At 51.1% G+C, this 24,481-nt stretch overlaps 1 protein-coding gene and 1 pseudogene across 1 annotated transcript; both read left to right on the forward strand.

The window, feature by feature from the left end:
* The first annotated feature begins 1,434 nt into the window (after nucleotides 1–1,434).
* Nucleotides 1,435–3,255, forward strand: FAM71A (family with sequence similarity 71 member A). Its single transcript, XM_035009546.1, has one exon. The coding sequence runs from the start codon at nucleotides 1,435–1,437 to the stop codon at nucleotides 3,253–3,255; it is 1,821 nt and encodes a 606-aa protein (XP_034865437.1).
* Nucleotides 3,256–15,485: 12,230 nt separating this feature from the next.
* On the forward strand, nucleotides 15,486–17,388 carry LOC118014119 (annotated as a pseudogene).
* The last annotated feature ends 7,093 nt before the right edge of the window (nucleotides 17,389–24,481 follow it).

Genomic DNA, 24,481 nt, shown 5'->3' on the forward strand with positions numbered 1-24,481 from the left:
AAGGCAGGAGGTAAAATGGTACATGCTTCCCATGGGTGTCGAGGCTTCCAAACCAGTCCTGTTGCCCCAGGAGGATGCTTGGTAGGCTCCTGGAATTGAAGATGACATCTCTGCACCCCCCGCACTTCATTTCACCGGGGAAGAAGGGAAGAAAACCAGGGGTCTTAAGAGAGAATAACCAGGTTTCCACACACAGGTTGTTTGTAGAAGCATAAGGGAGGGGAGGAGCGAAGATGGCCCCCTGTACAATTTAATTCCCAATTCAGCCCAGCCACCACCTGAAGTAGTTGTCTTGGATTCTGTCCATAACATATACACACATATGGAGGCACGCAACTTCCCCTAGTGCATCAGAAAGGTCTTAAATCAGTCTGGTTTAAAACCTGTGGTTGGCCCAAGCTTTCTTCGTGAGGCAAAGCACTGTGGTGGTTCCGAACAAAGGCTTTGGAATCGGGTAGACCTGCATGCAAATACTGCCTCTACTACCATCAGTTCTGTGAAGTTAGGCCAATGATACCGCCTCACTTTCTTCACCTGTAAAATGGGGCAGTAGCAACAGGACCAAACTTGATGGATTCTCATGGTCATATGTGGAGAACATGGCATGGTGCATAGGGGATGCGGTTTTTAAGGTTATCATTAATGGCTGCAAGCATCAATGTCTACTGCGATTTTATGAAAGGGCAGGCGAAAGACAAAGACTGCCAATTCTGGGTTCTTGGACAAAATGAAACCATGAGCTCAAATGGTTCAAATGTATCCTATCATCTTACATTCCTATAGCTTTTGTCCAGTTGCTGAATCTTTTGAATTTGGGGGAGGGGGGGGGAAAAAGTCCCCACACAAAATTGTTCCATTTGAAGAAATTTTTATTTTGATACCTACCTGAGTCCCTGGCAGGGTGGGCCTGTCCTCTATGTGGGCAATGGGGCTTTTGGGGGGAGGATGGTGGCCCTGCCCTGAGGGGGTGCCTGGGGGATGAGAACAAAGGGGTATGTGACAGTGACAGGTCACAAAGGGCAGCAGAGGATAAATATGGCTGCGCAGGGGTTTAGGCTGAGAGAGTGGTCACTTCTCTCACCGTGACTGTAGTTCGCAGCCTCTTAGGAAGATAAAAAAAATCAGAGCAGAGGGGAGGTAGAGGAGGAGCCCACCGTCCATCTCTACACCCTTGTAGAGATTTAGTCTGGGGTCCAGGCACCCACCAGCATCCCCTCTGCCATCCTCAGAGCCCCCAACCCTGACCCTTGTCTCTGGGAGGTTCTGAGCCAAAGGGGAGGGAGTCTGTGCCCTGTGGGGTGGGGTGGGCTTGAGACACCTGCCCCAGAGCCACCCGTGTGACACAGGAGCCCTCCGCCAACCCAACAAGGCCAGGGAAGAGAAGACCCAGGGACCGCCCTCGCCAGCCAGCCCTGCTTGTGATACAAGGTGGTCATGAACGCCGAGTCTCTGCCACCCTACCACACCGCCCACAGTGCTTCGGGAGTGGGCATGTTCAACACCACCATGGGGAAACTACAGAGACAACTGCACAAGGGAGAATATGACATATTCAAGTACGCACCTATTTTTGAAAGCGACTTTATCCAGATTACCAAAAGGGGAGAAGTCATCGATGTGCACAACCGGGTCAGAATGGTGACCGTGGGCATCGCATCCACCAGCCCCATCCTCCCCCTCCCAGATGTCATGCTGCTGGCCCGGCCGGCCACCGGCTGTGAAGAGCACTCCGGGCGGGGCCAGGCCACCAAGGGAAAAGGCCGCAAGGCTTCAAAGACCTTAGAGCTCACCAGGCTCCTTCCCTTGAAGTTTGTGAGGATCTCCATTCACGACCATGAGAAACAACAGCTGCGCCTCAAGTTCGCCACGGGCCGCTCGTGCTACCTGCAGCTGAGTCCCCCGCTGGACGCGCGGGAAGACCTCTTTGCCTACTGGGAAAAGCTCATCTACCTCCTGCGGCCGCCGGTGGACAGTCACAGCAGTACCTACGCCATTCCAGCGGAGGACATGCTGTGCATGCCTGTGTTCGAGGAGGAGGACCGGAGGAGCCCAGCGGGGGCAGATTTCCAAGGAAAAGGGGATCAGGACCAGGTCAGCGTCAGGAGCCTCCACGTGGTCTCGGAGGTGGCCGGCGCCACCTCTGCGGCTTTTGCTGGCGGGGAGGGGACCCATCAGGAATCCCACAAACCCAACACCCTGCCCGACGTAGCCGCCCCAAACACAAAAGCGACAGGGCTCGACAAGGAGTCGGCAGCAGGGACCACGACAGAGGCGGCGGCGGCGGGGGAGGCCGCGGGGGCGGCGGCCGTGGTGGCCGCGGGGACAGCAACAGGGTTCGCAGCGGGGGTCGCACTGGGCACCACAGCAGGCGCTTTGAGCGTGGCGATCACCAGGTCTGCGGGCCCTGAACAGCTAAGCACGGCCGTAGCCGGGACAGCCACCAAGCGTCCAGGAGGAGGCAAAGCCAACCTCGCCATTGCGGGCGCTGCCAACACGTCCCCGAGGAGCCTGAACGTGGCCTTGGCAGGTACCGCAAAGACCCCAGGGTTTACTTCCGACTCGTCCAACGGTCTCCCAGAGGACAGCATGTCCCTGGCGTTCGCCGGGACGAGAGCTGCGGGCAGCGCTGCGGGAGGAGCCGCGCTGGACGGAGCCGAGGGAGCGCTCCTCCCGGACGCGCCGAGCGCGGGCGGCCCGGGAGCGCAGGCGGGAAGGCAGCCCCGCAAGGGCCGGAGGGAGCGGAGGGAGCGCGGTGAAAAGGAGCGAGCCCTCCGGAGCTCCCGTCGCCGCAGGGCCGCCGAGAGCCGCCACAAGGCCCCGGGGGACAAGATCACCCGGAAAGCCTCCAGCCGGTCCTTAGCGGTCCACAGAGCCGCGCGCGAGGACAAGAAGGAGAAGGGCCGCGGCAGCCCGGGGGGCGGCAGGCGCGCCCCCCACAAAGGCATCAGCCACGCCCCCATCGCCAAGGAGTCCAGGACCTCGCACAAATCGGGGCAGAGCTTGTCCACCACCAGCTCGGGCTCCGCCACCAAGAGGCTCAGCAGGATCAGCTCCTTCCTGAGGAACGTCAAAGCCAACCTTACTACAAGAACCGTGGCCTCCCCACGGGACAGAGACGTGGACATGTTGGCGAAGACCGTGGACAGGAGCGGTACGGAGGCCGTCATCGAGGCCGCAGAGAGCGGCCAGTGCTTGGAGAGCGCGGGGAGCGGGACATCTAACATCATGGAGACGGTGACCTTCGAAGCCCATTAGTAGGACCCAGAGCTTTCGGCAGCTGCAAAGGGGACCGGGGCTCAGGGACGTATCCCCGGAGACTCCATTCCAGCTTTCCTCACTGCAGTTGAAATAAAAAACCATACAATCTGAGAATGGCATGCTGCATTCTGTCTGAATTTCTAGGTCCTGCAGCCCAGTAGTGACCTCACAGTGGATTCTGTGAGGTCAGCCGGGCTGCCACCAGAGACCCCAGGGTCCAGTCGAGGGCAGCCCCCACCTCACACTCAGAGATGTGAGCCAAAGCTCATGCTGCCTCAAGGCCTGTCTGGCTTGTTCCTCAGGGCCACAGCTATAAGTCAAACTATGGCCCGGAATGCTCCACCTCCACCATTTTATAAACATTTCTAACTCCTGAAGGTCCATAGACAAAGAACGGGCCTCCCCAGGCTATTCAGTGGAGGGAAGAGGGGTACAGCAGCCTTTGTCGGCAATATTCCCGTCTAGACCTAGCAAGTTCTTTCCAGGGTATATATCCTGGAGAGACACCGGTTCTAAGACGGTGAGAATGTTCATAGCAAAAAATAGCAAAACACTGCAAGCAGCCCAAATTACCCTCAACACAACTGATAACACAGTAGGATATGAATACATGCAACAGTGAGCAGCTACATACCCTGGCCTAGGAAAAAACCTATTCTGTGACTGTAACTTATTCCACTTACAGAACAGTTCAAAAACAAGGTCAAAAGTACATGTGTGACAAAAACAAGGGAACAGTACACACAAAAATTCAGGACAGTGGTTTTCTCCAGGGTGGAAAGGTAAGACAGGATCACAAAGTGAACACAGGGCCTTCAGCGCTGTTGGAAATGTTCTGTGAAGCAAGGCAGTGGGCACACAGGTGTATTTTTCACACCACGATCTCTGCAATCAGAATGGTCCTAGAATTGCTTCAGACATACCAATGCCTTTCCCTTATGTTTTCACTCTTCTGTACGCACAAAAGTGTTATGTCTTATGTCTGAAAGGTCTGGTCTCTTTATTTTTTTTTTTTAAGATTTTATTTATTTAACTGACAGAGAGAGAGACAGCGAGAGAGGGAACACAAGCAGGAGGAGCGGGAGAGGGAGAAGCAGGCTTCCCGCTGAGCGGAGATCATGACCTGAGCCAAAGGCAGTCGCTTAACCAACTGAGCCACCCAGGCGTCCCAGGTCTGGTCTCTTTAAATTGGGTTCTGGGTTCTTGTAATAATTTACCTACCTACAATAAATGTAATCACTATTTTACAGATAGGAACACTGAGGCTCAGAAAAGTTAACTTGTTCCTATCGCACAGTGGAACCTTTGCAGAACAGTGACCCACTCCTTTATGCAGAGGATTCCCACCACTATGTTCCAAAACTCTGCACCAAATGTACTGGATTAAGGGGAAGGAGGTTTGGGAGCTGGGGGTCTCCTGATAAGTGAGCCACTGTGAGCTGGTTTTTGAATTTCAGTGAGCTCACAGCCCTCAGCTGGTCTTATCTCCAGTGTCCAGACCACCCTTGAGTTACGTCTGGCTCCCAGGCTTCTATCCCCAGCCTCTGTGTGACCTGCACTGCAGCCATCAACAGACCTCCTGCCTGGGATTCCAGGGACCAGTCTGGAATCTCCCTACAATCCATTCCTCCCACAGCCACTAATTAAACTTTGGTATGGAGAAACAATTTAAAAGGGTTTCTCCTTACCAAGTCTCTCCTTCTGGCGTTCTGAAAACACATCCTTAAACTTCGCCTGAGGGAGATTGTTTGTTAGGTCACAGCATCCATGCACTGAAGAGTGGGGGAGGAGAGGAGTCGCTTCTGTTGGTGAAGGGAATGGCCATGGGGTGGGGCTCCGGTGAGGAAGGAAGGAGCCAGAGACCCACACACATCCACCATTTCCTCAGGCAAAACAAGGTTCACAACCCCAGGATGGAGAATTATTGGAGTGAGTCAAGTTATTCTTAAAGAATAGAACATGCCACAGATTAGATACGGATTGGCCCTGTGAGGAAAACAACCTTGGAATCATTAACCCAGAGCTTCAGAGAAGACTCGGAGATGCAGGGAGACAGAATTAATAGTTTACTCTTAACCAGCGTTTCCCTGGACTCGAGGCAGGGAAGTTACAAAAAGATCACATCACATTCCTTTGATCCTCTGATTTCCACACAGGCAAGTGCAGGTAAACACTAGTCTGGAATAAAGACATCTGCATAGCATTTAGCTGTTTAATAGCACTCAGTCAGTTAAAGTCCTTTAACGTATGCGCCCCCTTCTGATTCTCCCAGGTCTCCGTTTGGCAGATCAGCAAATGGGAGTTCAGAGCATTTAAAGGACTTGCTCGAGACGGAGGTGATGGTGCAGAGAGGGATGAGGCAACACCTTTCATGTATCTCCTCCTGAGTGCTAGCGCCGTGTCCTGCCGGGAGCTACGGAATCAATGGGAAAAACAGGACAGGCTTGAGTAATTATCACAACTCTGAGTGACAGATACAAGGAGAGACGCATGTTCAGGGCACAGGATCCATTCAGAGGAGGCTCCGGGGCATGGGAAGGAGTCTTGGGTCAGGGAAGTGTTCACAGAGGAATTGGCAGTTTTAAGAATGAATAGGATTCTGCCAGGTGGAGGAAGTATGGGGAGCAAGGATAAAGGTCTCTCACAGAAAAGAATGTGTGCAAAGTACAAAGACTTGAAATATCACGATGTGTTGAGCAATTATAGGTATTTCAGTATTGTTGGTTGGCGCACACGGGGAGAAGAGGAACATGAGGCTGGAGAATCAGGCAGCTGGATCTTCAGGCACCTGGGGAGCCATTGAGAGCCAGCACCTGATGGGAGTAAGTTCTCTCTGGCTCCTGGGTGGACAGCTGATGGGCAGGGGGCTGTCTGAGACAGGGGATCCTCCAGGAAGCCAGGATTGCATTAATCCTGGCCAGAGATGGGGAAATCTGATCCTGGGTGGCAGTGAGGAAAGAGAAGGGGGCAGAGTCAGGAGATGTTGAAAAGATGGAACAGGACAATTTTCCATCCCACATCCTGAAAGACAGGGAGCTCAGGGCCTGGGTTCGGCACTCATCTAAAGAGGCGGAAGGGACAAAGGGGAAGTGTCCTCCCTCCATGGTGACTGTTGGTCAGTAAAGGGGATGGCAAGAGAAAGGCTAATGGGAAAGCCAGGAGGAATGTCTTAAGATATGAAACACCTTCTAGGTGGCTAAGGGGTAAAACATCAGGATAAGGCAGCCAAAGGGAACTGGAGAGGAGAGGAGAGACTCCCTGAGCCGTTCCTTGTGCATCTGGGCAGGAGGTATTCCAACAGAACCCTCCTCCACTGCACTTAAGAGTCGCTCGGTAGAGCCCCTTGTGGCCACATCCTGGCACTGCAGGCTATCGCTTGAATGATGGGAGCCAGGACTGAGGCTGAGGGGCAGTCACCACTTCCCTTTGTCACACCACAATTAGCCTAATGCCAATGCCGGAGGTGTGAGCTGGGGGGGAGGGGTCTGAGTAATGTCTCTCATCCAGGCTGCTTGGCTCCAAGCCTCTGGCAGGGAGTGGCAGAATGCGGAGTGGCCACAAGACTGGTACCCTAGGAAGTTGGGGGATTCAACTCATGGGGATAATGAGTGACCATCCAGAATAGGGGTAGGGTGAAGTTAGTGTCAGGGTCTCTCTGCAGCCTAGAAGTCATTGGAGAAACAATTGTTGAGCACCTACTATGGGCAAGATAGTTCATGTAAACACGCACACCAGTAACATAAGTCAAAGTATGGCGGTGGCCTTGGGCGGTGTATAAAAAGCGGCCTCATAGAGAAGGGAAGGTCTGAGCAAAGAGATGATGGAGAAAGAGGAGGACTTGGGAGTTTGGGGGTCTTGGGAGATGTTTCTAGATGATAGACAAGTACAGTGTGCTCAAGATATCATGTGTTTAGGGGATAAGGTGGAGGAGGGTAGTGGGGAGGGGGTGAGGGTGTGTTGGGAAATGAGGCTGGAAGAGGAGACGAGACCACGGCATAGAGGAGAGACCAGGAATGCCAAGTAAACCCCTGGACCCCATGATCTTCATTACTGCAAATGGGACCTGTAATCTAGAGGTGAAGGGTGTATAGAGCTGGATTTTCCCGGAGCAGAAGAACAGGAGAACTTAAAATGTGTTATGGAGGTTCATGTCTTCCCCGACTCTGTAAGTGGGTGTTTTCCCACCAGTGTGCTGAGGTAGTGTACCGCTCATCCTGGGGACACCTGGAGGACCCAGCCAGTCAGCTTTGGCTGCCAGGAGCCCCATCCGATATCCCAGGATGCCGTTCCAATGTTGCCACTTTCTACATGTGTCATGACGTGCAAAACTTTGGGAAAGATCTGTCTAGATATGCACATGCGTGCATACAATATACTTGTCAGCAAAGAGCCGCAGAGAAGCACCTTCCTTGGAGGGCTGGCCTGTTCCCCCCGTTTCAGTTGCTGCTGACCATGTCACCCCTGTTTCCTTCTCCCATGGACATAGTCATATGTCCAACACCTTGCCATAATACAATTTACACTAGTTTAAGGAAGGAGAAATTGGAAAGTTTTTCATAAAACTTTAAAAAACTAATTTAACTTTATACAAAGTTTTATGAAAAACTTTCCAAAGACCTATCCTTTGCTTGGAGAGCACGTCCTTCCTCCTGTTTTTAACATTTTAGTTTGAAGTATAACATACATCCCGAGAAACCCCCCTCAGCTTCTCTACCGCCCAGGGTAACCATTATCCTAACTTCTGACACCGTAGACTCCTTTTGCTTGTTTTTCAACTTTAGGTAAATGGAATCACGTTGTATGTATTCTTTGACTCCGGTTTCTTTCCCTCAACATCATACTCATGAGATTTGTCCACAATTTTTCCGGCAATAATTCACTCATTCTCACTGCTATATAGTATTTCATTGTGTACATATACTACAATTTATTTATTCATTCAGCCATTGGTGGGTGTTTGGGTTATTTCCAGTTTTTGGCTAATAAGAAGAGTGCTGCTATGAACACCTAGATGCAGATCTTTTGGTAAAAATATACATACATTTCTGTCAGGCGTATACTTAGAAATGGAACTGAATACACGCATATGTTCAGTTTTAGATGATAATTCCACAGTGACTGCCATTACACACTCCCACCAGGAACGTGCGAGAGCTCTTCTGGTTCCACATCCTTGCCAACGTTTGATGTTGCTCATCTCTCTCCTTCTAACGGATCTGGTGGGATGAAGTGCCTTTTCTCCCTTTCTCACAAAAATATACTTTTTTTTAAAACATAATATGGTGACCTATAGAAAATGGTAATTTCGTTATCATGTCCTGAATAGGCAAAGTTAGAAGCTGGCTTCCAAACTTGTTTTGAAATCTCACACATCTCTGAGATCTTAAAAGTCCTGTGCATACATGCTTAAGGGTTTCTCATTTTAAGGAAGCTTATATTTTTATAAGCCTCTCCTACCATCCTTTTGCTTTATAATAAGCTACCCCAAAACTTTGTGACCTAAAAAATGATATTTTGTAGACAGGTGCCTGGGTGGCTCAGTTGGTTAAGCAGCTGCCTTCGGCTCAGGTCATGATCCCAGGGTCCTGGGATCGAGCCCCGCTTCGGGCTCCCTGCTCAGCAGAAAGCCTGCTTCTCCCTCTTCCTCTGCCTGCCACTCTGCCTACTTGTGCTCTCTCTCTCTCTCAAATTAATTAATTAAATTAACTAATTAATTTAAAAAATGATATCTCGTAGATTCTCCTACATCGGGAATTTGGGCAGGGCTCAATGGGGAGCAGATTCTTCTGCTCTTCATGGTATCAAGTGAGGCGGGTCAGTAGTCTGGTCTGGAGAGTCAAAGAGATCTTCATTCACACGTCTGGTGCCTTGAGGGAAATGGTCATAAGGTGGGATTCTCCACAGAAATGCTTACATGTGGCCTTCTGCATGATGGTCACAGGTACTCAGATTGGCTTCACTCAAAGCAAATATCTCAAGATAACCAAGTAGAAACTCCTGTTCGGGCGCCTGGGTGGCTCAGATGGTTAAGCGTCTGCCTTCGGCTCAGGTCATGATCCCAGGGTCCTGGGATCGAGTCCCGCATTGGGCTTCCTGCTCCTTGGGAGCCTGCTTCTCCCTCTGTTTCTCTCTGTCTCTCATGAATAAATAAATAAAATCTTAAAAAAAAAAAAAAAGAAAAAGAAACTCCTGCCCACTGAGCCTCAGAAGGCACCCAGCGTAACTGCTACCACATTCTACTGGTTACAAGCGAGTCATAAGGGCAGCCCATGTTTAAAGGGAGAGAAATTGAACTGCTTCTTCATAGAGAAATGACAAGACCACATTGTAAAAGGCAGCAATGGTATTGAGGCAACTTGCCACCCCCCCACCCCCCATTCTAATAAAGTCAACCTGGCCAGGATGTACCTGAGGAGCCCTGAGGTCATTGTGGTCACCTCCAGGTTTCCTATTTTCCCTCTCCTTAACTCCCTCTCTTATGTTCTTCTCTCTTTTTACTTTATTTTCTTATTCCCTCTTGTCCTCCCCCTTTCAGTCAAGTTTATCACAAGAACCCCCGCTGGACATTTCTTAGTCCCCTTCTCCCCATCCCTCCGCACATGTCTTCAAGTTCTTTGACCCCCTGGGGGATAGAGTCCTGGGACACCTAGAACCACACAGCCTGTCAGGCCCGGAAGGGTCTTGACTAATCCCAGATGCACTTACAGATGAGGAAGTTGAGGCCTAGAGAGGAGAGGGGCTTTCCCAAGGTCCTACTTCAAGTCAGCAGCAGCGTTCTGGCTAGCACAGCACAAAACCTAGTCCACAGTGGGTCTCAAAGAATATTTACAACTTTTCCTTCCATTTCTGACTTCCTGGAACTGAAGCCACTTGTTTTCTGTTTCACATTCACTGCCTTAACATTATGATGTCATTTTGGCCTCTTGGTCAAGGAGTGAAACCAATGGTGACGGGCCTCTGTCCCCAGAGAGGCCTGCCCCAGCCCTGGCCCGGAACCCGGCCTTCAGAGATGGACGGGGTCTTGTGGATGGAGCAAGTCAGGATTAGGGCAACCAGTCCCCCTCCAACCAACTGACTGTACCCAGACATAGTCGCTCCTTTCTGATGCTGAAATCCAAGAATCTTCTAAACTTGACTAGCAACGAGCAACTAGCAAGCAGTCTGAGGACTTTTCTGGGCATCCAGGGTTGGTGAATTTAATTTAAGCTGATGATGACGGAAGTCAGGCTAAGGCTAAATCTGACATGACCTAGGGCAAGAGAGACTGTTTCGTCTGCTAACTCCACTTGGGAGGAGGCGAGGCCCCGAGAGCGGATCCCAGGCTGGGCCACCAGACAGCCCATAGCATCAGGGGCTGGATCTCTAGGGAGGAGCAAGGGCTGGAGAAAACCCTGGGGGTTGGCGCATTGCTCTGGGATCTCAGTGGTAAGGGCATGAAGCCTCTCAGCACTTTTTGTAACCCACCAGCTCAGCGCTTTCGGCCGCTGGTAACAGCTGTGCAAATGGAGGATAAGCTGAGAGTATGACATGGGTTTGCCAGAGGGAGAGTCCCGGAGGCTGGTTGTGTGTGTGAGGCGGAGAGAAATGGCATCTGTGGAGGGCTCTGTTGACAAGGAAGAGCCCACCAGTCACTCCTGCGTCTGGGCACAGTGCGTCCAGGGCATTCCATCCTTCCCTATGGCCATCCCTCCCCGCCTTCCAGCAGCCCTGTGAGCCGACTGACAGGGGGCCCTGGACATAGAGAGACACCACTAATGATGCTCAGCCCTCCCTTATCCACAGAGGCCAGACCAGCAGACCCTTCACTGGGAGTGGTACAAACCAGTCAGGCAGGGGTCTGGGCCTTTCTTCTTGCCGGGGTCCCTCCCTCCAGCTCTTGTGCGCCTTCTTGCCAAACTAATAAAGGAGCAATTTCTTTTCCTTCATACTCCCCTCCTGGGGAGAGAGGGGAAAAAAGGAACCCACATCATCACCAGTATCATTTCCCAGCCTGTGGTTGGCCAGAGCCCGTGCCCGGCTCTCATCTGCCCGGCCTGCTGCCGGGGCTGCATCCTCTGGGGCCGAAAGTGCACGAGGAGCCCCCACACCGGCCACAGGGCCAAGAAACTGGGAGCCCGCCCCATGCTTCCCTCCAAGCTCCGCAGGCTTTTCCGTGCATCTTACCTGGGGCTGCCACATGTGAGAACAGTAATATCTACTGAGCGCTTCCTCTCTCAGCAGCCACCGTTCTAAAAACTCCACAGGGGCTACTGGGTTTAGCTCTTTTTCCACAGCTCGACAAAGTCGGCATAATTATTCCCATTTTACGGATGAAGGAACCGAGGCACAGACAAGTTCAAATAATTGACCCAAGGCCGGCAGGGGTGGAGCCAGGATTAAATCCCAAGAGGTCTCCATCCTCCTGACCCCCTCATGGGCTGACTCTGTGGAGTGCGTGGCCTTAGAAGGTATCCGACCCTGCACCGCGGTGAGCAGCCAGCCCACAGCCAGCAGTCAGTCAGTAAACTCCATGGCTGGGCCCCTGGCTGGCTCGGTTGGTTAAGCGACTGCCTTCGGCTCAGGTCATGGTCCTGGAGTCCCAGGATCGAGTCTTGCATCGGTCTCCCTGCCGAACGGGGAGTCTGCTTCTCCCTCTGACCCTCCCCCCTCTCATGTGCTCTCTCTCTCTCATTCTCTCTCTCAAATAAATAAATAAAATCTTTTTTAAAAATTTAAAAAAAATAATAAACTCCATGGCTTGGAACACTGGGTGCCATGTCAGGTGCCCCTGGGGGTCACTCCCTTTCCCTCCACTCCTCTGCTATGGACAACGCCTTTCATTCAGGCCCAGGATGTCTTGGCCACACTGGAGGAATGAGTTGCATATGTGGGCAGAGTGCTTTGTTCCTTCTGGTTCCAACCTGCTGACCTCTGTCTTACCAGGAACCACTGTAAGATCTGTCATTGGCACTTTCAGTCTGTGACACCTCAGACCATCCCTGGGCAGACCCAAGCGATGAAATTCTGGGCCAACAAGAAAGCCCCGCCTAACAGAGAGGAAAGGAATGGCCCCCAGGGAATCTGTCCGGCCAGGCACTCGCTAACTTTGACCGTTCACCTCCTAGATAACAAATGTCCACGCTCCATTCTAACAAGCCACGCAGTGCTTACCCTCCCAGTCTTGCTCCCTCTTACCTCTCCCCCTCTCTCCTTTTCCTACCCGAGGGCTCCCCTCCTGTAGGCTCTCTCAGTCTCCAGTAATGATCTCCATTCTCCTTCCTTCCATCTCCACCCCCAACTTTACTTAGATCTGAAGGTCCCTCCTCACGCAGCTCCTGTCCCGCCTCACCCCCCACGCCCGCGTCATGACTCGAATTCCCTCTCTTAGGTTCACCACATTAAGGATGAAGCTTCAGGGTCCAGAAAACAGAGACCCCCCGACAGAGATCTCAGTGGGCCCAGCGTGAGGATTTGCAGATCAAGAGGATGACAAGACCTCTTGCCTAGAAGTCAGGCTGCCACTCTGCTCTCTCTGAGGCTGAGGCTCCCTCACTCTGCCACGTCGGTGGACACAAAAGCTGGAACCCAATTGCATTAATTCTCTGGGTTGCTTTGACTCAGAGTCCTGGTCTCCAAAGCATGCTAATTTTATACAAACTGAATGCAAATGAATATAGAAAACTATGCGACCCTGAATTTACTGGAAATCAGAGGCTCTCCTGACGGGAAGACTTACAGAAATTTTGGAATCTACTTCCCAAGAGAAATTTAAAAATAGAGTGGACCCCAGTTGGGGGCTGGGGAGGGACATAGTTGGAAGTCATTCAGAGGAAGGAACACAGTCTGGGTTTCTGTGTCGTTTCTAAGTGACCCAGCAAAAGTCAGAGGAAGAGAAAGCATCTGGCCACCAAGCCTTCCCTCTTTCTCCTCTCTTGGCGCTGAACTCTGGCTCAGCTCCATGCCCTGCCAAAACCACCCTAGAGTGTACATCTTAGAGAGCAGAGCACCCAGGCCATTATGACATCTTTGAAAATGGGCATTTTATTTAAATCCCACTTCCCATGACAACACTCCACTATTCTCTTCTCCCCTTGCATGTCCTACATTGACCTTCTTCTACTTGTTCCTCATTGGTTGTGGCTGGTCAAGGGAACAGAATATTCTGGAACCTGGCCGGGGGGGCGGTTTTAGGAAGTCTGGATGTTCATATAAAGAGGACCTCAGAGGATAGCTCTTGGATCGATCAACCCAGGCACGAAGACTCAGGCATCTCATTTCCAGGCGGAGGGAGAAAAGGACCACTCTGAGAAAGGACAGGGGAGAGGAATATGGCTCCAGAAGTAACAGCCCATTCTTCTGATCCTAAACTGAGATGTTCTGAATAACTTCAAAAGGGAGTAGCTGCCCTCTTCTTAAAGATTTCAAGAAAAGAAAAGATTTTTCCAAAATATTTCCACTAAATATGAGTTAAGATTGACCAGTAGTTTGGGCATGATAGAATCAGCACAATCTGATTCCTTTTTTAAAAAGATTTTATTTATTTACTTGGGAGAGAGAGAGAGAGAATGCATGCACACAGACAGGGGGAGGGGTAGAGGGAGAAGGCGAAGCAGACTCCCCGTGGAGCAGGGAGCCCGATGCGGGACTCGATCCCAGGACCCTGGGACCATGACCTGAGCCGAAGGCAGATGCTCAATCAACTGAGCCACCCAGGTACCCAGCACAAAGTGATTCTTAAAAGAGAGGGAGGCAAAGGATTATTGACAAGAAGGGAGAAGGAAGGAGTAAAAAGTTTTTAAATTTTCTTTTGAGATAGGAAATCCCGCAAGTATAATTTATAGGGGCTAGAAGACCTCTCCTGCCCCCTCTCCCGGACATTTCCATCTCTACATTCTCTACATTACGGAATTTGTTCTTGGTCTTAACACTCTATCTCTCCCCCTTAAAATGATGATCTCTCTAGAAGAGTAACTCATAATTGTCTTATTAGTCAGTTATATCTTATCGTAATGCAGGACTTGGTAGGAACTGATATTTATTGAGTCCTTATCATGTGCCCATTATGTTCCAGGATCTTAAAAATCATGAGTACCTGCTATAATGTGGGCACGCTGCCCGCAGCAGTGAGCCAGGGAATAGCAGGCACCCTCCTATGGCCAGTCGTTCCTGGCACAGTGGTGGCTAGGCACCAACACTCACGTGGACCAACACTCCGGGGACACCTGGAGTCCCTGAACCTGTGCCCCACCAACAAGCACGAACGGACTTCAGAATCCTGCTGCCTGCCCAGCCAGCCAGGGACTTCCTCCGCCCTACTTCACATAGGACCCCAGCAGCAGGCCTCCACTAGCTGCTTGAGAGCCTTGAAGTCATGGCCTCTGCCTTCTGCTCTCCCAGATGGGATAGGGTGGAGATGGAGGGTAGGGTGGCAGGCAGGTATGTTCCTGTTCTTTTTATTTTTTTTTTTAAGATTGTATTTATTTATTTATTTGAGAGAGAGAGAGTGAGAGCAAGCTGGAGGAGGGAGAGGGACAAGCAGGCTCCAAGCTGAGCATGGAGCCTGACGCAGGGCTCAATCTCATGACCCCGAGATCATGACCTGAGCCAAAATCAAGAGTCAGATGCTTAACCGACTGAGCCACCCAGGCACCCCGGTCCTATTCTTTTTAGCACTGTGATTCTTATCCTTGATTCTCCCCCTGGCTTAATGAGTTGTTTGGGGGAGAGTCTGACTTTATATTTGGGAAGAAGAAGAATAGAAATTTTCAATCTGAAAGAATTTTAATTTAAAGTACATTATTTTACTCAAGTTTCGTGTTTTATGGATGGGCAAATTGAGACTCGGAGAAGCTTAGTAATGGTCCCTGGCCACGGTGGCAGAAGTTAGATTTGAACTCAGCTTGTCTGATTCCAAAGTCCTTGCTGGTTGCACTATGCCAGTGTTTCTTAAACTGAGTTGCTCCTCAGAATCACCAAAGGATTGTTAAAAATACAGATTCCCGGTCTTGACCCCAGGCTTCTGAATCCCTCTCCAGGGGCAGGGCTCAGCAGTCTGTGTTTTCACACAGCCCGGGTGTGGGTGAAGTTGAGCCAAACCGGAGATACGCTCCCCTGTGGCTTGCAGTGGGAAGGACCAGAGGGTAAGTTGAGAGGGGACGCTGAGGGAATGAAGGGGGGAGAGAGAAGGGGACTTCAGTGCTGTTGCCCAGGGCTGGCCCTTGCCCAAACAATGCCGCCTGTCACTTAGTAGTTGAGATCCTGACGTTGGGCCTGGAGGACAATTAATGACATCAAGAAAAGGCCTTTCCAGTCAGCTGTTTTCCTTATATCTCTACTGTGGAAAGGGGATATCATGCCTGTGGAATTCAGCTGCAAAATTCATCTCCAGATCTATTTTTAAATTCTCCAGAGACGAAGAAAGAAAAGCCTGTCAAGGTTCAGAATGTGCTCATCATTTTCCTGACTTAGGAAAACTGCCTTGATTTAGTGCTCATTGCTTGCAAGCCTGCGCTCACAGACAAATGGACTGAGTGTGAGGTATCCGGGCAGTGGGGGAGCCTCAGCCGAAGGAGACTGTGTCACAGGGAACTCTAGATGGCAGGAGAGGGGGTTCCCCTTCTCTCACTCCTCCTTGGCTGTGCCCAAGGTCCAGAGCTGCCTCAGGCCTAGTGATCTGAGCACCTCTCCCAGGGCTCCTAGTAGGAGACTTTGTGACAGTCCCTTCAGAGGCTATTTAATGGATCTGATAATCTGATGGAAGAAGTTGTTTTAAAGATGATTAAAACTGGGCTCTCTGCTCCTCCCCATTCGACAGACAGCCCCATCTTCTGGTGCAGGGCCAGCCATGTCCCCGAGACACAATGGAGAAGATCAGAGTACACAGATTTGGCCATATTGGGCACCTGGTCACCAGGGCAGCTTTTAACTCTGGCAAAGTAGATATTGTCACCATCAAGGACCCCCTCATTGACCTCCACAACATGGTCTACATGTTCTAGTATGATTCCACCCACAGCAAATTCAACAGCACAGGCAAGGTTGAGAACGGGAAACTTGTCATCAATGGAAAGCCCATCTCCATCTTCCTGGAACAAAATCCCACCAACATCAAATGGGGTGACACTGATGCTGAGTATGTTCTGGAGTCCACTGGGGTCTTCATCACCATGGAGAAGGCTGGGGCTCACTTGAAGGGTGGGGCCAAGAGGGTCATCATCTCTGCCCCTTTTGCTGATGCCCCCACGTTTGTGATGCGCATGAACCATGAGAAATATGACAACTCCCTCTAGATTGTCAGCAATACCTCCTGCACCACCAACTGCTGGGCCCCTCTGGCCAAAGTCATTCATGACAACTTCAGCATCGTGGAGGGACTCATGACACAGTCCGTGCCATCACTGCCACCCAGAAGGCTGTGGATGGCCCCTCTGGGAAGCTGTGGCATGATGGCCAAGGGGCTGCCCAGAACATCATCCCTGCTTCTACTGGCGCCACCAAAGCTGCAGGCAAGGTCGTCCCTGAGCTGAATGGGAAGTTCACTGGCATGGCCTCCATGTTCCCACCTCCAACGTGCCAGTCATGGATCTGGCCTGCCACCTGGAGAAAGCTGCCAAATACAATGACATGAAGAGGGAGGTGAAGTAGGCATTGGAGGAGCCCCTCAAGGGCATCCTGGGGTACACTGGGGACCAGGTTGTCTCCTGTGACTTTAACAGTGACACCCATGTGCAAGTATGCACATGCACACCACTCACTGGCTAGGAGCTCTCTTGCCCCATCCTTCCCTCCATCCCAGACCTGGGTCCCTGTGTTTAGGGATGGTGGGACTGATGCTGCATGAGCTTGTGTTTGACTCATTTTAATTGGAGGTCATGTGGATGACCAGAAGTTGTGCCTCAGTATAATGAACTTGCAAAATCCCAGACCACCTGCTGCTCTCTGCCTAACCAATTCAACCAGATGTAACTGGTTCCCCTATGGAGCCTCTGCTCCCAACGGTATCCTCCCTGGGTGGTCCACCAAAGAAGACCCAAGGGAGAAGCAGCTGCAGGTATGACTCTTCTCCCCAGTTCAGCTTCCTCACAGATAATGTTCCTTCCAGTGTTTGTCGTTTGTTTTTAACCATATTCTTCTAATTCCTTGAAGGTGTGAATAGCTAACCTGCTACAAACTTGGCTGACACAAACAAGTGTTAGTGTTGTAATTAAACTAAACTTACCCAACAGTCAATAAGACTTGCAAAATGATAGGAGGCATATAGGCATTACTTTGCTTCCTGGTAATTAAGCCTGGTGGACATCAATAAGCCCAACTACTGCCTTCCCAAGTACCATACTTCTCAAGCTGCAGCCTTAATAGAGGCTTTTCCAATTCTTAGATATTAGCTGGACTGTCTAGTTTTGTGTTGGCTGGACACCAACCAACATTTCTTTCCTATTGGAGGAGAATTTCCCAGCATGTAAGGTCTTGGTAGGTGACTATTTTGGAGACTAAAAAGTCCAGGTACTCCTTCTCTCTATATTCAGGTGTCCAGGTCATCAGCCTGACTCAATACAATATATGTGCCAAGACTTCAATGTTGAACAAGTGTCACAAAGCGCAGAGGCACTAGAATTCTTTCACAGTGATGAGGGGTCCATACCAGGCCATTCTGGCTAAAAGCATCTATTGTGCTTCCTGCTTCTTTCCTGCAGACTCACCCCATACCTCCTTCCAATAAATTCCCCTTTGGGTTACAACAACAAGACACTGTTTCTGTTTCTCATTCCTGAAATCACTCCCAAGGTTGTGGCAGGCACTATCAGTAACCCACCCAATAGCTGCTCCACCCGTTTGTTGCTAATAGAACCCCAAGGTTTCATTCGTTGTACATCCAGCTGGTCCAAGTGGATGGATCATGATTGGTCAGTCCCATCCTCTTGTCCAGTGACCTGTGACCCAGTTCTGGCCAAAGAGACCCAAGAGGAAGCTGCTAGATAAAAGCTTCTGGGAAGATTTTCCTTACCGATTGTGCCCCTCCCTCATTCTTCCTACTGGAGAAGCTGCTACAGGGGAGAAAAGTTTGGAGTCCCTGCAGCCATCTTGCCATGATGAGGGGACACAGCGGCAGCTGTGAAGAAGGCAGAGAGAGAAGATAGAAGAGCCGGAGTCCTTCATGACCTCCTAGAGACACCACACCAATCCCAGAACCACCTCCCTCTGGTCTATGGGTTTGCTATAATGAATCAGCCCATCATTTAGTTCTTTATTCCAAGTGTTGTGTTATTTGCAGCTGAAACATTCATATATGCTGATTCACTAAATTTCACTGCTTTCCCAAATCATTAATCACACGTTATTGGAGCTAGATGACATCTGGGAGATCAGCTAGCTTCGAACCACTTTGTAATAGAAGCAGCTGAAGCAGATGAGTAGGCAGAACCAGAAGAACCCGGACCGCCTTAGTCCTACCTCATGGCAGGTTCCCCAACACCCTGAGGCCTGAGCACCCACCACAGGGGCACTGGTGGGCAGCCACAGGGACAGAGCCTGAATCCTGGTGTCTGAACGGTGTGGGCAAAGGGGCAGAAAAGAAGGTCAGAGTGGACTGGGCTTGGACAGGTCTGTGTCCCGAGACACCTGAGACACCAGAGCCTGAGGAAAGGCGAGATGTATTTCCAGCTCATTCAGTCAGGGCTCACTCACACAACACACACAGGCAAACACCCACCCCCCCACACACACATACACATACACACACATACACACCTTCACCCTGGGGTCCACTTTCCAGCCTCTTGAGCTTCTGGGACCTCCTTTTTCCCTACTGGCCTGGCACCAGGGTCCTCTTCCTCTCATGGATGAATGCTTTTTGTGGTTTTGGTTGGTTTCATGCCCTGTATTTTGCTCTACTTCACAATTTTTCTTGCCCCTGTGCTTGGACCAAAGATAGCTTGAGGAAAGGCTAAAAATTAACTTCTGTACTCTGCAAAGCTGCAAAAGAGTGAAGCAGACCTAGTGGGGATAGCGGTCATGGAAAGCAGCTAGCTGGCAGAGATGCCCGCATGCTGTGATTTCTTCAGAGGCTTCAGAAAGACCCCTCTCCCCCAACTGCCACCCCAAATCATGCTTCCTTTGCCTGGGAAATCAGTGCTAAAATCCCACCATTAGAGATACAGTGTAAATATTCCACAAAACGCCCCACAGCACTTCTCAGGGTGGATGAATTCTTAGGATCCTTTCAGGAGGGTAGACATCAGGAGGGATGGGAGCAGTGTGATAGTTAGTTCCATGTGTCAACTTGACTGGACTGCCCGGTGCCCAGATATTTGGTCAAACATTGTTCTAGATGTTTTTGGATGAGATGGACATTGAAATTGGTGGACACTGAGTAGAGCAGATTGCCCTTCATAATGTGGGTGGCCTCATCCAATCAGTTGAAGTCCTAAATAGAATAAAAAAACCAACTTCTCCTGAGCAAGAGAGAATTCTCCAGCCAACTGCCTTCAGACTTCATATGCAATATCAGCTCTTCCTGGTTCTACCACAGATGGTTTTGGGGCTGGAACATGTGTGTGTGTGTGTATTTATATATATATCTATATATATTCTATTAAATCCATTCCTTGGGAGACCTTGACTGATACAAGTGGTGTATACCAGATATATTGGTGGGTCGAGGGTAGCATCAGAAGATTCCTTTCGTTGTACAGGATAGTCTCTGCAAGTCTGTCCCGACGACAGGGCACACACAGGGGACCAAGAGGGCAGTGGGGACAGTTGCATCCTTCCAAGGGGAAAAAAGCCAGGGGAAGAAGAGGTCAGGAAGGAGGGTGGCAGGTATGTCAGGCCACAGTAGAGGACCTAAGCCATCAGGGTGAGGAGTGAACAGTTACATTAGTAGTTGCCACTAAGAGTCACTAGAGGTTCTTGAGGCAAAGAGTGGCCACTAAATCTGGTGGCTCTGTGGGGGAGGGACTGAATGAGGGGACTGATGTCAGGGACTCTAGGGAAGGCACAGTGAAAGGCTGAGCGTGGGCATGGGGTGTTGGGAGAAAAATCATGAGAAAGGAACAAAGTAGAATCCAAGTGGCCAGGTCCCCAAGGACATGATGGGGGAATGCTGACTCCGTGAAAGGAAACTAAAAAGTGAGGCCAGGGAGCTGGCTTGTGGGGAAGAACTAGTGAGTATAAGGTGCTGCTAGTAGGTCATCCAAGTGGAGATATTATTGCAATTATTATTGAGAATATAGTCTCTACCAGGCACCATGTTAAGCCCTTTGCATGCATTATCCCATTTAGTTCTCACAGCCTCCCAAAGGGTTGATGCTATTATTATCCCCATTTTACAGATGAGGAAACTAAGGCTTAGAGAAGTTAAGTACTTGCCAAGTTCCCACAGCTAATAAGAACCCAGTTTTCTTGCTCCAAAGCTCCTAACTACCTCTAGGTTCTCGCACTTGGCAAGAGGTCAGAAGCTGGCTGATGGCCACAGGGATGACAAGAGGGGTCTTAGGACTATCTGGGGCCTCCAAGGAAATTTGGAGGAGGAAATGGACAGGAGAACTAATCTTTATTGAATACCCTTAGACAAGTCACTTGACTATCACCATCTGTCAGTGAGCCTTTAATCAGACCTCTAGGAGCAACTTCCCCTTTCAGCAGGATTAAAGTGGGGTCTGGAGTTGGGGTCAATGTCCCACCAACAGCTCACTAACCACAGCACAGAGTCGCCCTTACCTGAACTCAAAGGAGGCCCCTTGCTCCTTCCACTTTCCAACTCAATTCCCCAATTTCTATTTTATTTTTTCTAACCAGGAGTTCTTTTCTAGTTGTGAATCTGGACAGCAGATGCAGCAGGAGTGGGGATCAGCTTTGGGGGTCACTATAGTTTTCAATTATTCCCTGGGGAGCTTCAGCGACAGCCTGGGATGGGGAGGCATTGAGGAGCCAAGAGAGCCAAGAGGATGGCCAGAGAAGAAGGGGAGATGTTGGAGACAGAGAAACAGGGAAGGAAGGCTTGAAGGCACTGAAGCCACAGAAGCATTCGCCCTCTCAATTCTCACTTTTATCCACTAACAACCCCACCCTGAGCTTCTTGACTCCTTTTTCATCTCCTAAAAGAAAAGAAACTCAAGAAAACACTTGAACTGAAACTAAAGTGATCCCTTTTCCCTCAAAGCCAATCCCATGGCTCTGTCTCCCGGGGACTGCCTTCAGTGCCCTCTCCTTCCACATCCACATCTCTGCAGGAGCCAAGAGCGGACCAATTCACCTCAGAAACTTCTCCTTTGTCAGGCCTTCCCTGTGATCCCATGAGAAAAGGGGTGAACCTTGGGAACCTGGAGGAAAGTTCCTACTTGCCTACCTTCACCCTCATTCATGGTCTGGGGAGAAGAGGTGGGGATGAATGGCAGGTACCCCACCTCGGTCCTTCCTGCTTCGAGTCTGTCTTCCTCACCCAAGTCTGAGTTCCCAGAGCCCAGCACACCTGGAGTTCTTGACAAGTGTTTGTGGGATAAAGGAATGAATGAACAAACATGAAATCAAAGGTGCCAAGGGCAGAAACTGCTGGATGGAGGAGCCTCCAGTCTCTCCGGCTGGTACAGCGGAGAGTCATGGGGCTCTCCACACCTCCAAGGCAAAGCTCTGAAAACCATTAGCTCTGACTCAAGCCCAGCTTCCGTGGAGTGGGCTTTAGTTTGCCTGCTGCAGAGGTCACATGCTGGGAGCCCATCCCTGGGACCAGTGGCCTTGCCTCCGGTCCCCAGCGCCCCCAGCCAGGTCCAGGCTCAAACCTCCTGCCATTGTCCTGTTTGGGCAAGGGAGTGGGCTGGAAGCTCCCAGAAGGCGGGGACTTGGGCTCACCACCTGTGTACCCTCAGGGACGGGCTCGCTGTAAGTGGTGGGTGGATGGCAGGGGGAAAAAATGGCCACACAGCTGTCATTCAGGCCACACGGCAGTTCTGGGAGGCAGAGGAGGAAATAAACGTGGGCAAAGAACTTAGGAGACTTCTTGAAGCTCTTTTGGTAGCAGAGAGCTGGGGTTGGTTCAAATCAGGTCTTCTGTTCTAAAGGTCATGTTCCTTCTAGAACCCGAAAAACTCAACTCCCTGGAGCGGGGAGCCATGGTGTCCCAGAGTCCAGGCAGTTAGCGCTCTGCTCCTCTCCCCACCCAGGCTGAGTGGGGGAGGACAGCAGCTCCTTTAGGTCTTGAGGTGGCTCACCGACGTGTCGCTGAAACTGGGTCTCTGTGGCCTCTCAGATGCCAGGATGGGGAAGGGGCGACTCCTTCGGAGACCTACAGGGCCTGGGTAGGGTCTGGATCCCAAGGGTGGGCCTCCTGCTTCTACCCCCAAACCCTGAGGGCCTCTTCCTCTTGCTGGGGCCTGGGGGCCCACAGCACACAGCCAGAGGTCAGGCCACACCCACGCTCTGGAAGGACCCAGTGTCCCACGGGTGAGAAGAAAGGCAGAGCCAAAGAACCTGGCAAGGGGAGACCATGGAGCCCTTGATCCCAAAGCGGCGTGAGCACGTGGGCCGACGCAGCCCCTACAAGCGTGCTCGGGTGTCTGAGCGGCAGCTTGAAAGGGCCCCAACCACAGTCAGCCAACTCCAGCTGAGTCTGTGCCTTGCCTTCCAGAGCTCTGTGCCCTTGAGCAAGTCACTGGACCTCTGGGAGAGCCCTTCCCTGTGCTCATCAGACACTCCAGAAGACTCTGATGGGCATCGAACGCGAGTGAAGCACCGCCCAGCAAAGCAGACGAAAGAAACAGAGACAAAACATTCAATTAACGTTTGTTAAATGGAACTGTTCTTATTTCTAGCCAGATGTTGAGTGTGCAGCTTTTACTTAGTTGGATTTGGGTTAATATTCCCTCATTTTTCTCATTCTCTTTTTTAATTTGTACTTGAGTGATTGGGGAGTGACGATGAACATTAATTGACGGTCTAGTACGTGCTAGATTAGTCCTTCTCAAAGTTTGTTCCCTGGACAGATTGTACCAACAACTCCTAAGATGCAAATTAGAAATGCAAATTCTTTGGGCTCACCCCAGATGTACTGATTTGGAAACTCCGGGTGGGGCCCAATGACTAGTATTTCGGTAAGTTCTCTGCTGATGCTAGTGCATGCTAAATCCCCTGTCCTAAATGTTTTACATTAATATCTCATTTAATTCCAAAAATACCTTAGGAGGTGGGAATTAATATCTCTGATTTACAGATGAGAAACGGGCTCCGGTGAAGTTAGTGCCTTGCCCCAGGTTCCACGCTGTTGCCCTTTGCGCTCACTACTACAATGCCTCCCAGAAGTGGAACAGTTTTGTTCCCAGAGGGTGTCCTACAGGCAGGTGTGAGAGGCAGGAGTCACTGGTGGAGCTGGAACATTCTCCTGGGCTGATGAATAGGATAGCCGGATATTTTTACATGGTGTGCCAGGCCAACTGGACAGTGTTCTTTAATGAAAATAGGCAAATATTTAGTGCTAGGGCCGTCCTCCTCCTGAGCTGGCATTCCAAGGGCGTCGCTGCTGGTTTGCGGTGTGCCCAGAGCACCTGCCTTCTGCCAATCAGGAGTTTCAGCAGCACGGAGACCTGTTGCAGACCTGTTGATGATAACACATTAAGGACGTATTGAACTCACGCTGCTAGTCTGGAGGATTTGTAATTTAATCTCCACCCAGCCTTGTTACGCCCTTTAAAGGATGAGAAAGTGGAGGTCTAGAGAGGCTCAGGGACAAAATATCACAATCAAGCGGGTAGGGGTCTGGCCTGCCCGGCTCTAAGGAGCATTCCTCCCGTTATGCTGCCTTCTCATAAGGCAAATCTGGTCCTAGCCTTGGCGCCCAGGCCCCCTTGCCCTTGGGCTCCTTGCACCAGGAGAAAGCCCGCTGGAGCCCCCCAGCGCAGGTGGGCCGAGCGCCAGGCCCCGGAGCCAGGGGAGCCCAGGAGCGCGCTGCCCGCGGCCACAAGGTGGCGCTGTGGTTCAGGGGACTCGGGGGCCCGCCTGACACCATCTACGACGACCGAGGACCAGGACCCACCGGGTCAGGCCAGCCCCGCGAGGGGGACCCCCAGGTCGCGGAAAGTGGTTGTGGAGGAGCCTCCCCGCTCCCTCCTGCTCCCGGCCGCATCGGGGAGGCGGGACCCCGCGGGACAGGGACTCCGCAGGGCCTCCCAGGCCGCGCCCCCGGAGCCCCGCGGCTTCTCGCTCTCTTCCTCGAGCGCCTCCCCGCCGGCCGGCCGGGCCCAGCCCACTGCCCTCC

Source organism: Mirounga leonina, unplaced genomic scaffold (genome assembly GCF_011800145.1).
Source record: "Mirounga leonina isolate KUSES-001 unplaced genomic scaffold, KU_Mleo_1.0 Mir_154, whole genome shotgun sequence".
In the NCBI taxonomy this organism is placed as follows: domain Eukaryota; kingdom Metazoa; phylum Chordata; class Mammalia; order Carnivora; family Phocidae; genus Mirounga; species Mirounga leonina.